This window comes from Capricornis sumatraensis, chromosome 2, assembly GCF_032405125.1.
Source record: "Capricornis sumatraensis isolate serow.1 chromosome 2, serow.2, whole genome shotgun sequence".
In the NCBI taxonomy this organism is placed as follows: Eukaryota; Metazoa; Chordata; class Mammalia; order Artiodactyla; family Bovidae; genus Capricornis; species Capricornis sumatraensis.
The window spans coordinates 152,994,876-153,012,287 of NC_091070.1; the positions used below are offsets into that span (position 1 = coordinate 152,994,876).

Below are 17,412 nucleotides of genomic sequence, written 5' to 3' on the forward strand. Positions count from 1 at the left end.
AGAACTGATGCTTTTGAATTGTGGGGCTGGAGAAGATGCTTGAGAGTCCCCTGTACTGCAAGGAGATCAAACCAGTCAGTCCTGAAGGAAATCAATCCTAAATAGTCATTGGAAGGACTGTTGCTGAAGCACAGCTCTGGTACTTTGGCTACCAGATTCAAAGAGCCAGCTCACTGGAAAAGACCCTGATGCTGGGAAAGATTGAAGGCAAAAGAAGAAGGGGATGGAAGAGGATGAGATGGTTAGATAGTGTCACCAACTCAATGGACATGAATTTGAGCAATCCAGGAGACAGTGAAGGACAGAGGAAGCTGATGTGCTATAGTCCACGGAGTCTCAAAGAGTTGGACACGACTTAGTGACTGAACAACAACCACCACCTATTTATCTTATAACTGGAAGTTTGTGCCTTTTGACTACCTTCATCTAGTTCCCCTTCCCCACCATCTTTTTCCATGAATTTGTTTGTTCCTTTTTGAAGTATAATTGACCTTCAACACAGTGGGGTCAGTGTTCCTGTTATACAACAGAGTGATATGGTGTTTTCTGTACATTTCAAGATTATCATCATAATAAGTCTAGTGACGATTGTCATGATTGTCATAATGATCTGTCACTATATAAGGTAATATTGATACATAATTATTGACTGTATTCCCACACTTTACATTTTGTACCCATGACTCATGTTTTGTAACTGTATGTTTGTTCTTTTTAATCTCCCTTACACATTTCTTTGCTCCTCCCGCCCCTCTGGCAACCACCTGTTTGTTTTCTGTTTCTATTACTCTATTTTTATTCTATGTTCATTTGTTTTGTTTTTTAGATTCCACATATGAGGAAAATCATATAATTTTTGCTTTTCTCTATCTGACTTACTTCACTTAGCATAATACCCTCTAAGTTTATCTGTGTGGTTACCAATGAATGGCAAGATTTCATTTCTTTTTTACTACTGAGTAATATTCTGTGTGTGTGTGTGTGTGTGTGTGTGTGTGTGTGTGTGTATACCACATCTTATATATCCATTCATCTATTGTTGGACACATATTGACTCCATATCTTTGCTATTGTAAATAATGCTGCAATGAACATAGGGATGCGTATATCTTTCTGAATTAAGTGTTTTTATTTTTGTTGAATAAATACCTAGAAATGAAATTTGTGGATCATATGGTAGTTCTATTTTAAAACTTCTGTGAAATCTCCATATTGTTTTCCATAGTGGCTACATTTGTTTATATTCCCACCAACAGTGCACAAGGATTCCCTTCCCTCCACATCCTCACCAGCACTTGTTATTTGTTGTCTTTTTGATAACAGTCATTCTGACAGGTGTGAGGTGGTATCTCATTGTCATTTTGATTTGCACTTCCCTGATGATTAGTGATGTTGAGCACCTTTTCTTGTTCTGTTGTCCATTTGAATGTCATCTTTGAAAAAAAAGTCTATTCAGGTCCTCTGCCCTTGTAAAAATTGGATTATCTAGGGGTTTCTGTTTTTGTTTTGCTTAGTTGTAAGATTAGGGACTTCTCAGTGTGAAATTTAGATAGTCTCTACTTATTGAAGATGGTTTTTGAAAAATGATGTTATAAACATATTTTGATATCTGTAATCTTCAAAATAATTAAGTAATACACTATCCAAGTTTTTGATGCTAATATGAAAAACTCAATAATTTTGTGTTTTTTAAATAGGTTACGAAAGTGTGCATATTCCATAAAAGATTCAAAACTGAGAGGTAGGTTTAGAGATAATTTCTAAATCATATTTTTACCTATAGATAAAAGGAGCCAATTACTAATTAACTTTAAAAGTACATGACAGATGACATTCTTCTTTTGTAGATATCTTAATACATGGTGTTGCTTATCATCATGCTGGTATGGAACTGTCAGATAGAAAAGTAGTTGAAGGAGCTTTTACTGTTGGAGATATACCAGTTCTTTGTAAGTAAAACATATTCTTGTGGATATTGTAAGATCTTTTAGAAACTACTTTAAGAGAAAAAGAAAAAAACTCAGGTATTCTTATTTATTTCTGTTTTTCTTCCAAGAATCTAAATTATAACTACCCATACAAATATGTGCTACAGTAAACTCTCTTGCAATTTTAGCAAACACTGTGTAGTTTGAAAAGTAAGAATTAGTAGTTTTTCAGCTTTAAGATATTTTATTTTACATAGTGATGTTCTTTTCTTTCTTTTTATTCTAAATTTCCTATATATGTTTTTATTGTTATATATTTATAAAAATATATCTTTTATAAGAAAACTTTTAGCTGAAACAATAAAGTTATATGACTTAAAAGTAATATTCTTTAATTTGATACAGTTACTACCAGTACCTTAGCCATGGGAGTCAATTTGCCTGCTCACCTAGTGGTTATAAAATCTACAATGCATTATGCTGGAGGAATGTTTGAAGAATACAGTGAAACAGATATTCTACAGATGATTGGTAGAGCTGGTCGACCTCAAGTAAGTGACAGTATTTCACTTTTTTGTAATTCATTTTAAAGACAATGTAAAAAAGCAAAAAGAAATGTGTATTCTTTGTTAAAAAATTAATATTTCATATTTAAAGTAGGTTTAAAAATAAATGTAACTAAGAAAATCTACTACTTTCATGAAGGAGTAGAAGTAAAACAAGTCTCATCAAAGTCCCACATAACTCCCTTCACAAGTCTCAAGTACTCGCTTCACTCCCTCTAAACTCCTACTTGTTGATGAATGATTGAGTTTGTGAATGTATGCTGTTACAGGGTTTTGGGGTTGGGTTTTTTTTTGGCTTTGGGGATTTTTTTGTTTTATTTTGTTTGCTTTTTATACTGAATGGAAATGCTGTTGGCATTTTGGATGGGACTGTTTTTCATTCCATAGGACTCATACATTGCAGAACATGTAGCATCCCTGTATACTATCACAAATGCCAGTAGTGGTCCCCTGATATTGTGACAATTAAAAATCAGCCCATATACATTACAAAACATGGCATAATCTGACACATTATTAAATAAAAAAAGTCATTTTTTATATGGACTAAGGTAAAATTTAGGAGGGATATCTTTTCAGAGAACACCAAAATATTATGTTACACAAATTTATAATTTTAATAGGATAATTTAGATTATATGTGAAATACACCAAATCTTGCAGCTTTTAACCAGTTACCTAAGTTTGTTTTGGTTTTACTACTGCCGAAATTGTTATATTGAAACCAAAGTGGTATTTTTATGTCTATACTGTTGGGAGGATTTTAAGGTAAATTTTCAGTTAACATTCAATTCAGAAGCATTTTTAAGGTCTTTTTGACCTGTTGTTTAAGACAGGGAATTGTTTAATATAAAATAAAAATCTTGAGTTATTGAAGAAAATTGGTATCAACATGTACTTTTCTTTATTAAATTTCTCTCTCTTTTTCTTTTCTTCCAGTTTGACACTACCGCTACTGCAGTTATTATGACTCGGTTAAGCACAAAAGAGAAGTATATTCAGATGCTTGCTTGCAGTGACACTATAGAAAGCAGGTAATATGTAAAATATTTCAAAAAATAATGTTAATATGTCCTGTAATTTTCCTTTTATTAGGGATTTTCTAAGGCCATTTTCTTGGAATTTTTCAATAACCTAATTAGAAAGTTTATTCTTTTAAGAAATTAATAGTTAGAAAAAGACCGTGAAATAGTTGTTTAGCATTGTTTATCAGCATGCAGTTGCATGTATTCTTGTTATAAAAGGCCAAATTAGTAATGAGAGGAATATAATTTTCACATCTTTAAAATTTGCATAATAATAGGAGACAGGTACTCTGAGACCTTTTAGTAAAGTGTTTGATTATAATACTCTTGGGGAAAATAGGATGTAATCTATTCCCCACCCTTTTTTTTTAAAGCAATATTGTCTTCTAGAGTCATGGAGTAGAAAGAAATCTGTAACTTTTGAAAAGTTAAACTGACGTTAAGGTTTACTCATATTTTTGAAAATTAAGTTAACTTTCATGAATCATTAAAGTAGCAATATTATTCAGTTATATTCAACTGTATCATTAAATTATTCAAATATTATTCTAAACAATGAGTTTTATGACATTGAAATGCATATTACTAATGAAAAGTTTTTTTTCCCCCCATTAGTTTGCACAGACATCTTATTGAGCATTTAAATGCAGAGATAGTATTGCATACCATCACAAATGTGAATATTGCTTTGGAATGGATACGATCAACCTTGCTTTATATCAGAGCCTTGAAAAATCCATCTCATTATGGTTTGTTACTTTGATTTTGAAGAGTAGTAATTTTATCAAGCCAATTGGGCCTACTTTTTACTAATAGGTCACAGAATAGATTATAGAAGTTAATAAGTAGCAGAAGTAAAAGTAACAACTATAACAAATACATTTAGAGGCAAGAGCAGACAAACATGAGAAATCTTTATCTGTTTTACTTCTAGTCTTTTAATAAGGCTTGAAATCAACACTAAAAAATAGACCTTTTAGAAAAAAATTGTCTCCAGTAAAAATTTTTTAAATGCTTAGAATTATTTAAAATAATTTAAAGGGCTTCCCTGGTGGTTAAAATCAAAAACAGTTTTTGAATTTTGTCTGAACTGGTATTCAAACCAAAATATATGATAATACTGTTGATGTTGGAATTTTCATCTTCCTTCTAAAGCTAACATCTATGGTTATGTTACTTCTAGAGGGTTCTTTCATGTGGTAAAGATTATAAAGTAAAATGCTTGAATTGCAGAATATTAAATTAAAACCTGACTTGCTATCCACAGGTTCAAAAGTTTCAGATCTGTAAGAGGAAAAAATACATATAATATTCCTGGTCACTGTTATCTAATAAAATTAACAAAGGAAAGCCAATTGATATTGAAAGGATTTTACAACAATGGTTATTTTCTATAAATGTTTAAGCCTTTTTTTAACTTTAAGTACTTTTTTCTTCTATTTAAGATTTAGTTAGATTACTCTTTTCTAGTTAACTGGGGTATCAAAGTAAGCCTCTAAGGATGAATAAATCTCATTCTATTTTATTTTTAATAAATTTTCATAACTTAAATAGGTTTTGCATCTGGATTGAACAAAGATGGAATTGAATCAAAATTACAAGGTTAGATGCATTTCCTTCTAAAAAATTATATTCTATAAATTTTAATGAAATGGTCTAGTTATTGTGAAACTAGGAATAGTCCAGTAAAATATTTTTAAAAATTACTTTATTTGAAGAAAAAATATATGGATTTCCCTTTTCACAAGTAAATAAAGCTTTGCACGTATACTTTTTTTTCTGAATTAATCTATTAATTTTATCAGAATATCTTCCTTTGTATGACATTGATTAATTTGTTTTTAAAAATGATTTTGGTCTTTGGAAATGTTGCCTATAGATATACAATTTTATTATTTATTTTCCTTTTCTAGTTTAATTTTAATTGAAAATATAAACCTAGCTTGATTATGGGCTTCTTATCCCAGTCTGTGCTAATAAAGTATTCCTGTCAAACCTCAGTTTTAGTTTTCAGTTAATTTCATTATCTCATTTTTGAAATGAGTATTTTCATACTCATTACGTATCTTTGAAAATATCAGAAGATTGTTGAGCATTTATTAGGAGTAGAAACTGCTGCCTCTACAATGTACTGAGACTGTCTTCCAGTAAAAGAAAAAAAATGTTACATCCCTAAAAATATTTAGCCAATTTTAATTTATTCTCTACTTGGATATACACATATGGCAAATAAAAATTCAGAGATAAGGATGAAGAAGTAAAATCATTCTTAAAGAATAAATATATTGTTAAAAAATGCTGATAAGTGATACTTACATTAATAATGCTGCTGTTGAGAAACAGATCTGTAAAATAGTTGTACTATCCTTTCTGTATTGACCAAATTTGAAATGGAGTTTTAAAAGCCTATTTTTTTTTAATCAAAATGATCAAATACACATGAAAAGAGAAATACTTCATGAAATATTACCAAGAAATATCTTGCTATATTCTGGTAACTGTAATGTTTTAACTTTTCTAAACTGTTCTTACTTAACAGTTCATATTTGTCTTATTTTCAGTTGTTATAGAATGGCTAATTTTTCCCTATAACGAATAGCTGAATTTATTATGTAACTGGATAGAATGTTTTGGTTTCCTTAGAGGTCGGCCTTAAATTTCTTAGGAAGGATCCTTAGCATAGATTATGCTGTTTCCTTAATTTGGTTAAATTTTCTTTCTCTGTATTCTCCAGTAGCTTTACCAATGTGTGTGTTTGCTAAATACTTTAGTCATGTCTGACTCTTTGTGACCCTATGGGCTATAGCCAGCTGGGGTCCTCTGTCCGTGGGATTCTCCAGGCAAGAATACTGGAGTGATTTGCCATGGCCTCCTCCAGGGGATCTTCCTGACCCAGGATCGAACCCACATCTCTTAGGTCCCCTGCATTGGCAGGAGGGTTCATTACCACTAGCGCCACCTGGGAAGCAGCTTTACCATCACACTTAAAGAGTAAAATACAAACCTTCACCACAAAGTCCTGTTTGATATCCCCATGCCTGTTTCTCTGACTTCATCTCTTGTCACTTTCCCCTCCTTTTTTCCATTCTGTCCAAATTGGCTATCTTGCTGTTCCTTAACCACATCAAGCTGTTCCCACTTCAGGTCCTTGCACTCTCTTTATTCTTGGAACACATCTCACATGTTTTACATAGCCTAAACCTTCAATTTCATTCAGGTCTTTTTGAGGATTAAATGAGATAATATAAATATATTATTTTAAGTTGTAAATGTTATCACTTGAGTATTATTTTTATTATTTTTACTGTTAGAAAAAAATTTTCAGCATACTAGTTGGCTCTTTTGTTTAAATGAGATTTTTTTCATTTGTTTTGTTTTTACCACTTAAGTAGGGACTACAGTTCTTCCCAGAAAAATTACACAGAAACACAACTTCAGAATATTTAATAATAAATTCTGTTTTTTGTTGCTTCTTTATTTTATTAAAGTTAAAATGTGTTTTTTATAATTAAACAGAATTGTGTTTGAAGAATCTGAATGATTTGTCATCTCTGGACCTGATAAAAATGGATGAAGATATTAATTTCAAACCAACTGGTAATTTTTTTCATTGTTGTTAGTAAATTTAACAATTAAGACTAAATTTAAACATTTCTTCCACTAAAATTTAGATGATGGTAAAATTAAATTGTGGCTTCAGTTCTCAACAGGGTATCATCATTATTAGCATGATAAATTTATATGAGTCCTATTTATAAGATTATAGAGCTGTCTTTTTGATAGGCATTAAATTTCTGTTCACTAACTTTGGTGACTTTTAGCAGAGGATTGAAAAGTTCAAATCTTTGGGTTGCTTCAGTCACATTGTAACTCTTGTAGCTAACCTTTTGCCAATTCTTACTTCTTCAAACAAGGCTTATGAAGATGGTTACTTAGGTGCCTTCTCTTTCTCTCTCTGTCTCTGCCTCTCTCTTTTTGATTCTATATAGGGTATAATAGAAGCAAGAAAGAATGTTTTGTAGTTTTTAGCACACATGATTAGAAGTTTCTTGGGGAAAAATATTGACTTCATTGTACTTTGCCTAATAAAAATTGGGAAGCATAGAAAAGTTTGAAAATAATCAATATATGACTATCTAACATTGCATGTATCCATCTATTTTTAAATGCATTTTTATGTACTTGCAACCATACCATAGCAATGTATGATTTTGTGTCATGTTTTTATTTGTATAAGGTTTTAAAAACAATTTACCTCCGTAACTCTCAGCCGTAGATTTATAACATTTTTTTCCTTCTCCCATCATCTTCATTCTGGTAATTCTAACTTGTTTGTGAGAATTACCTTCTTTGTATTCTAGGATGTCTCACTGAGGAGTCATGAGAATCACTAATATAACTTCTTCCTTTTTTATTTTTAACCCTGTCATTTTATTTAAAAAAAGATTTATTGGCATATAGTTGCTTTACAATGTTGTGTTTCAGTTTCTACTGTACAGCAAAGTGAATCAGCTATACATATACATATTAATATATTCCCACTTTTTTGGAATTCTTTCCCATTTAGGTCACCATAAAGTATTGAGTAGAGTTCCCTGTGCTATACAATAGGAGGGAAAACTAATATAACTTCATCATCTGTTCTTTATATACTTTAATTCTCAAGAATATTATTCCCACTGTCATTCTTTCCCTGTGGAACTTCTCGAATCCACTGATACCATTTCTTCTGCCTTTAAACATACCTAACAAATGATATATATACTATTTGCTGTCTTCATCATCAGTGAATATTACTTGATTAATCTTATTCTTTTTAACTTGCTTTTGATTTTCTTTTTTCTGCTTCTTTAATGAATTTTTGCTTGCTGACTTTTTTTGCCTTACTATGGACTCTGATGCTGGGAGGGATTGGGGGCAGGAGAAGAAGGGGACGACAGAGGATGAGATGGCTGGATGGCATTACTGACTCAGTGGACGTGAGTCTGAGTGAACTCCGGGAGTTGGTGATGGACAGGGAGGCCTGGCGTGCTGCGATTCATGGGGTTGCAAAGAGTCGGACACAACTGAGCGACTGAACTGAACTGAACTGATGGACTTCTTAAACATGCAGATGTTGGACCTTTATTCTCAGTTTATGATAATTTCTTTGAAAACATAATTTACCTTCACAGGTTAAGCTATAGTCATTATGTAATTATGGTTTTGATCTAGGTCTTGCACCTTTAGTATAACATTTGACCATTAATTGCCGGAGTCCAGCTCCAGCAGCCAGGGATTCAACCTGAAGGGATGAATGGTGTCGGCAAATGAGACAGCCTCTCAGTTTTCTTGGACTGCCTATTTATTTCAAGTTTAAGATTGTCTTTTATACTTTTACAAAAACATTAGGTCGGAGGTTTGACATATTCAGTTCCCCCTCTCCCAGATATATTATATCCATAAATCACTGTTACTCTTCAAACAGAGTTCCTGCTTCAGTGATTCTCTCGAAATCAACCTTATCATCTATTATCTACCTCCTCTAATGCTTCCCTGGTGGCTCAGAGGTTAAAGCATCTGCCTGGAATGCTGGAGACCCGGGTTTGATCCCTGGGTAGGGAAAATCCCTGAAGAAGGAAATGGCAACCCACTCCAGTACTCTTGCCTGGAGAATCCCATGGCGGGAGGAGCCTGGTAGGCTACAGTCCATGGGGTCACAAAGAGTCGGACACGACTGAGTGACTTCACTTTTTTTCACTCACTAATGTGTCCTATGGTTAACTTGTGATTACATTGTAACTCATGCTACATTCCTAGGTTTACTACTTATCTTCCTAAATCCTGTTTGCCCTTAACATCCTGAGCTCACTATCTCTTAAAAAGGCTTCTAGCTATAGTGTCTCTAAAAATTCCTAACTTCTATAAGCTATAGTAAAATATGCTAACTTTACAACATTCCTTAAATCTTTAACTTCTAACTATTTTAATTATTTCTAAGCCCTAAAATTCAGTAAACTCCTTTACCATAAACATTCTTCTCACAAATAGGCTTCAGATAGCAAGCCCTCCCATGGCCTCAAGCTATGGCCTATGTGCTCATCCTGGAACACTCTTTTGTAAAAGTCCTTGAACAAATGTCAATGATTAACTTCATGAATTATTTTCTGGGCACAGCTGCAGAAGGCTTTTGCCTTCTCATGCTCCTCTCAAGAACAATAAGCGCCTTAATATTCCTTTTCAGTCAACTCAGATGAGGAGAGGAAAAAACAAGTCAGAATACAAGCTCTAACTCCTTCATTATTTGGATGCAGTCTCAAAAATGACAGAATGATCTCTCGTTAGTTTCCAAGGCAAACCATTCAATATCACAGTAATCCAAGTCTATGCCCCACCCAGTAACGCTGAAGAAGCTGAAGTTGAATGGCTCTATGAAGACCTACAAGACCTTTTAGAACTAACACCCAAAAAAGATGTCCTTTTCATTATAGGAGACTGGAATGCAAAAGTAGGAAGTCAAGAAACACCTGGAGTAACAGGCAAATTTGGCCTTGGAATGTGGAATGAAGCAGGGCAAAGACTAATAGAGATTTGCCAAGAAAACGCACTGCTCATAGCAAACACCCTCTTCCAAAAGCACAAGAGAAGACTCTACACATGGACATCACCAGATGGTTGACACCGAAATCAGATTGATTATATTCTATGGAGCCAAAGATGGAGAAGCTCTATACAGTCAACAAAAACAAGACCAGGAGCTGACTGTGGCTCAGATCATGAACTTCTTATTGCCAAATTCAGACTTAAATTGAAGAAAGTAGGGAAAACCGCTAGACCATTCAGGTATGACCTAAATCAAGTCCCTTATGACTATACAGTGGAAGTGAGAAATAGATTTAAGGGCCTAGATCTGATAGATAAGAGTGCCTTATGAACTATGGAATGAGGTTCGTGACATTGTACAGGAGACAGGGATCAAGACCATCCCCACGGAAAAGAAATGCAAAAAAGCAAAATGGCTGTCTGGAGAGGCCTTACAAATAGCTGTGAAAAGAAGAGAGGCAAAAAACAAAGGAGAAAAGGAAAGATACAAGCATCTGAATGCAGAGTTCCAAAGAATAGCAAGAAGAGATAAGAAAGCCTTCTTCAGCTATCAATGCAAAGAAATAGAGGAAAACAACAGAATGGGAAAGACTAGAGATCTCTTCAAGAAAATTCGAGATACCAAGGGAACATTTCATGCAAAGATGGGCTTGATTAAGGACAGAAATGGTATGGACCTAACAGAAGCAGAAGATATTAAGAAGAGGTGGCAAGAATACACAGAAGAACTGTACAAAAAAGATCTTCACGACCCAGATAACCACGATGGTGTGATCACTCATCTAGAGCCAGACATCCTGGAATGTGAAGTCAAGTGGGCCTTAGAAAGCATCACCACGAACAAGGCTAGTGGAGGTGATGGAATTCCAGTTGAGCTGTTTCAAATCCTGAAAGATGATGCTGTGAAAGTGCTGCACTCAATATGCCAGCACATTTGGAAAACTCAGCAGTGGCCACAGGACTGGAAAAGGTCAGTTTTCATTCCAATCCCAAAGAACGGCAATGCCAAAGAATGCTCAAACTACCACACAATTGCACTCATCTCACATACTAGTAAAGTAATGCTCAAAATTCTCCAAGCCAGGCTTCAGCAATACGTGAACCGTGAACTCCCTGATGTTCAAGCTGGTTTTAGAAAAGGCAGAGAGGAACCAGAGATCAAATTGCCAACATCCGCTGGTTCATGGAAAAAGCAAGAGAGTTCCAGAAAAACATCTATTTCTGCTTTATTGACTATGCCAAAGCCTTTGACTGTGTGGATCACAATAAACTGTGGAAAATTCTGAAAGAGATGGGAATACCAGACCACCTGACCTGCCTCTTGAGAAATCTGTATGCAGGTCAGGAAGCAACAGTTAGAACTGGACATGGACCAACAGACTGGTTCCAAATAGGAAACAGAATACATCAAGGCTGTATATTGTCACCCTGCTTATTTAACTTCTATGCAGAGTACATCATGAGGAACGCTGGACTGGAAGAAGCACAAGCTGGAATCAAGATTTCCGGGAGAAATCTCAATAACCTCCGATATGCAGATGACACCACCCTTATGGCAGAAAGTGAAAAGGAACTAAAAAGCCTCTTGATGAAAGTGAAAGTGGAGAGTGAAAAAGTTGGCTTAAAGCTCAAGATTCAGAAAATCAAATCATGGCATCGTGTCCCATCACTTCATGGGAAATAGATGGGGAAACAGTGGAAACAGTGTCAAAATTTATTTTGGGGGGCTCCTAAGTCACTGCAGATGGTGACTGCAGCCATGAAATTAAAAGATGCTTACTCTTTGGAAGAAAAGTTATGACCAACCTAGATAGCATATTCGAAAGCAGAGACATTACTTTGCCGTCTAAGGTCCGTCTAGTCAAGGCTATGGTTTTTCCTGTGGTCGTGTATGGATATGAGATTTGGACTGTGAAGAAAGCTGAGCACTGAAGAATTGATGCTTTTGAACTGTGGTGTTGAAGACTCTTGAGAGTCCCTTGGACAGCAAGGAGATCCAAGCAGTCCATTCTGAAGGAGATCAGCCCTGGGATTTCTTTGGAAGGAATGATGCTAAAGCTGAAGCTCCAGTACTTTGGACACCTCATGCAAAGAGTTGACTCATTGGAAAAGACTCTGATGCTGGGAGGATTGGGGGCAGGAGGAGAAGGGGATGACCGAGGATGAGATGGCTGGATGGCATCACGGACTCGATGGACGTGAGTCTGAGTGAACTTTGGGAGTTGGTGATGGACAGGGAGGCCTGGCGTGCTGCAATTCATGGGGTTGCAAAGAGTCGAACAAGACTGAGCCACTGAACTGAAACTGAACTGAACTCCTTCATCCCGGGTCCGTGCCTGCAGAATGAGGAGAGGAGACCTGGGGCTGTGCCTCCATTTTGTCAGTAATGCCTAAAGCGGCTCCCGACAATTAATTTTCTATTGAAAATCTTTATTTACATATATGACATGAAATTTGACACTCGGAAGCATATAACGGTTAATTTGACCTGGAATATTATACAGTGATATGAACATAAAATCTTTGTTTTAAATACCTGGATTTCAGTTCCATTTCTGCCACTATGCTAGCTGGGACCTTAAACTCACTGAGCCTTAGTACTAATATATATCTGTAAAATAAGAATTTATATTACAAGAATATATAATATGTATATTTACCTTATTAGGTTGTTATGATGATCAAATGGGATAATGAACATTTATAGGAAAAAAATTCTGCAAACATGAGTTGTTACTCTCTTTTGTCCAAGGTTAGGAAAATATCTCTACTTGCCCCTCCTTCTCAATAGCCTAACCAGTTTGTTAAGCCTAAAATTATAAAATGTTTGATGTCTTTGGTTTCTCTTTCATTCCTCACTCATTGCATGACTAGGCAGGATGTGTCCAAAGGACAATCCAGTCTTGGAGCTGAAAATATTCTTTATCACATAGCAGGGTAATGTTTCCTAAGTGTGATTGGGTTAACTACTTACTCTCAAAATCATCTAAGAGTGCTGTTATGTTAAAAATGAAACTAATGAGCCCTACTCAAGACTTAAAATCCTCAACTTCTAGGAGTAAAATCTGGTAATTCAGATTTTAAGCTTGAACCCTGGATGCATTTTTTGCATGTAAATTTGGGAACTACTGCCCTGGGAGTGATATTTCAATAAATAGTATAGTGAAAATCTATTCAGATCTTTGTGTCATACTCACAGTTTATCTCAATCTGTATTCTGAGGGTGTGGGGAAGAGATTCCAAACTGAAATAGAGAATGCAGTTTTACTCTAAACTATCTTCTTTAGGAGAATCATGGGTTTCAATGACATATTAAATATGCTAAGAAGAAAGACAGTAAGAAAGAGCCAAAATTAGTTAGCCTCGGATTTTTACATTTTTATTTGCCCAGAGAAATCTTTTAAATGGAATATCCATTAATATTGCAAAGAACACTAATGTTTTATCAGTGTTCAGTGTTATCAATTCAATGTTAATGTTATCCAGAAACATCCTTACAAACACACCCAGCATAATATTTGACCAAGTATCCGGGCAGCTTAACATAAAATATACTTTCTAGCTGAATTCAGCTGAATTCTCAGAAGAATTATTGTGGATGATGCCCTCTTATGTACTCCTTTGTGCTGAGGTTGGTCATATATTCTGCTTTGAAAACACATATTATGCAATTCCCAATCATCGGATATTTTGTCCTTTGTGTTTATTATCTCAGCATCCTCAACTCTTGTTACACCCTAAACCATTAAGTTACTTTAAACACACACAAAGTGTTACATATACATGAATGTACATATTTCTTTATGAGGAATTTAACATATTTTTAACTGTGCTAGCATTTTTATTAGGATTATTTAGGTTAGTTCTTTTGTTACAATGTTGTATGAATTTGTTGTTTGCCTCAATACTTTTTTTCCATAAGCATTGTTATTTTTAGTATCCAGTTTTATACATGAATTTATAGGAATGCATATACTATATACTTATAGGAAATAAAGGTTTACGTAAAAATATAGGAATACTATGTACTCTTGCCTGGAAAATCCCATGGACAGAGGAGCCTGGTAGGCTGCAGTCCATGGGGTCGCTAAGAGTCAGACATGACTGAGTGACTTCCCTTTCACTCTTCACTTTCATGCATTGGAGAAGTAAATGGCAACCCACTCCAGTGTTCTTGCCTGGAGAATCCCAGGGACAGGGGAGCCATGTGGGCTGCTGTCTATGGGGTTGCACAGAGTCGGACACAACTGAAGCGACTTAGCAACAGCAGCATGTATTTATTTAAGGATAAGAATTTTTATTAACTGGTTTGTAATAGTTTTGTTATCAATCAGTTCGTTGTATTTTCTAATTTCCACTATTTCTTCTTTGACCTTTGGATTATTTGGAAATCTAGTTTGTAACTTCTGTACATCTGATGGTTTTCTAATTATTTTTCTTTTCTAGTTTCATTGTTACTGTTCTTGATATGTGATGCAGTTGCTTTGTATCAGATAATGTTCTCTGTATGATTTCAGTCTTTTGAGATTTGTTGAGAATTGTTTTATGGACCCGTATGTGGTCAGTTTTTATAAATATTTTGTGTGTGCTTATTCTTTTGGTTTTAAGTGCCCTCCCAGATAAATATCATGTTAATTCTTTGATGATTAGTAAAAAATATTTCATGTAATTCATTTTTCTGATTTGGTTGCCTTCAGCAGAGGGATTGGCTCATAATTACTTTGTTGTTGTTGTTCAGTTCCTCAGTCGTGTCCAACTCTTCATGCCTCCATGGACTGCAGCATGCCAAGCTTCCTGGCACCTACCAAACTGGGGAGTTCATCTTTCAATGTCATATCTTTATGTCTTTTCATACTGTTCATGGAGTTCTCAAGGCAAGAATGCTGAAGTGGTTTTGCCATCACAATTACTAAGCCTGCTGTTAATGTGGGTGGATGCTCTTTACATGTTATTTCTAATTAATTCTTTTTTATGACTTCATGATCTGTTGTTTTACTATTATTTTATTTTATCTCTTTGAGTATTGTTTTTGTATTAAATTTTAGACTGTATGTTCCAGTAATTCTGCTTCTTGCTTTTGCCTTTTTAATTTGTAATAATAATACTCAAGTATCTAGGTATTTTTATCTGTATGCTTGTGTTCTTGTCTGGGTTTTTAGCTCTTCTGCCTGCTAATGTATATGGAAGAAGGGCTCAAAAGACCAAGTCTTATTTTGTGCAAATTTAAGGATTAACAACCTAGTGAAAATGGACAGTAACTGCAAGAGGCACAGAAAGTCATTCAACTGGGATGCAGATCTTACCTCTATGAAGGAGAGAGAAGGAAGGAAGGAGGAAAAGGAAAGATAAAAGGAAGGAGAATTTTATCCTGCAGTACAGTCCTAAGACTGTTTGGCAAAGTTGATGGGGAATCTTCAATTCAAAGTTGCCCATCCAAGGAGTCCCATTAAGGTCTACCTTAATGTTCCTGCCATGCTCAGTCATTTGTTTGGAGCATCTCATGAAAAGTGTGATCTTGCTGTGTGCATAGTAATAGATTCAGAACACAGCAGCTGGGACCATCCATCAAAGCACTTCTTGCAGTAGGATATATGATAGGTGCATTCTCATCACCTTTAGTTCCCTTCCCACAGTCCAACTGTATGACTTTTACTTTGAAATACCCTATATTTGCTACTGTGAAAATACTTATCATTCAAAAACTATATTGATAGCCAGTTGTCTCTTTATTTTCTCTCTTCACTTGCAAATCTTTTAAAATTCTTTCCATTCTGTCTCCCTTGACTCATTTTCTTCATAGTTTCATTTCTAGGTTATTTATATACCTTAGCTAGGTAACTTTCATTCTTACTAATCAGCCAGCAAATATAAGCCTTTTCTCAAAAACTTTCATTTTCTCCAGGAGGGAGATAACCCTATAGTAATTTATAAACATCTAGGATAAGAAGGGGCTTCCCAGGTGACTCTAGTGGTGAAGAACCCACCTACCAATGCAGGAGACTAAGAGACATGGGTTCGATCCCTAGGTCAGGAAGATCCCCTGGAGGAGGGCATGGCAGCCCACTCCAGTACTCTCTGCCTGGAGAATTCCATGGACAGAGGAGCCTGGTGGGTTGCAGTTCGTAGGGTCACACAGAGTCAGACACGACTGAAGCAACTTAGCACAACACAGCACAGGATAAGAGGAGCATGGCTCAAGTGGTAAAGAACCCGCCTGCAATGCAGGAGACCTGGGTTGGGAAGATCCCCTGGAGAAGGAAATGGCTACCCACTCCAGTATTCTGGCCTGGAGAATTCCATGGACTGTATAGTACATGGAGTCACAAAGAGTTGGACAAGACTGAGCGACTTTCACTTTCAAATATAATATATATTAGTTCCCTTGGTAGTCATATTGTGTCTCACATACAGCCCCTAGAATCTCACTTTTATGAACCAATGCATTACTCATGTTTTGGCTGAACATGTTCACTAGACTCCTAACTGAGAAAGTAGCTATTTCTGAGTCTAAGTTCTGTCTGCTGTACCTTGTTCTTGATGACTCTAAGTGATGGAATGTCACATTCTTTATTCTTCAGCAAAACCTGCAGCATGTAGGTAAATAATAGACCTTTCGTTGAGAAGCAGTATACCATTTTCCTCTACTCAGCTGTTTTCTGTGTGTTCACAAGACTTGAAATTCTTTGTGCTGTTTTTGACAACTTATAATTGAAGCCAGTTACCTTTTAAATGAATTCCATTTCATCAATTACTTATCCTCACTCTGCCCATCCTCCTACCCTCAGCCAACCTAATGTTTTATTTCCAAAACAATTTAGTTTCAAATTCCAATTTCATTAAAATAATGCTCAAGAATTGTAAGTGGTCCTCTGCTATTTTACAAATCAGAACCAAAATCTAAGCTCCTTTAATAGCATTTCAGGGATCTTTTAGAGTCTCCATATTCTATCACTCACCATGTTTAGATAATAAAAGTAGGCAACATTTATTTAATATTAGGCACCGTGTTAAGTACTATGTATATATTACTGCATTTATTTTTCTTCATGACAAACATATGAGATGCATGCTTCTATCATTCCCCTATTACACTAAGAAACTAGTAACCTGCACATGATTACCTAATAACTACTAAGTGGTAGCTCAAGTACTCCAGTACTCTTGAAAAACCTGGAAAACCCCATGGATGGAGGAGCCTGGTAGGCTGCATTCCATGGGGTCGCGAAGAGTCGGACACGACTGAGCGACTTCACTTTCACGTTTCACTTTCATGCATTGGAGAAGGAAATGGCAACCCACTGTAGTGTTCTT

General features: G+C 35.3%; 1 protein-coding gene across 1 annotated transcript in view; it reads left to right on the forward strand.

The window, feature by feature from the left end:
- Positions 1-17,412, forward strand: part of HFM1 (helicase for meiosis 1) — a 113,794-nt gene that overhangs the window by 35,478 nt on the left and 60,904 nt on the right. The window contains exons 13-19 of the mRNA XM_068966228.1: positions 1,698-1,741; positions 1,848-1,949; positions 2,334-2,479; positions 3,434-3,528; positions 4,135-4,268; positions 5,074-5,121; positions 7,036-7,116. Of these exons, the coding sequence (XP_068822329.1) occupies positions 1,698-1,741; positions 1,848-1,949; positions 2,334-2,479; positions 3,434-3,528; positions 4,135-4,268; positions 5,074-5,121; positions 7,036-7,116 (650 nt within the window). The remainder of the gene's footprint in view (positions 1-1,697; positions 1,742-1,847; positions 1,950-2,333; positions 2,480-3,433; positions 3,529-4,134; positions 4,269-5,073; positions 5,122-7,035; positions 7,117-17,412) is intronic.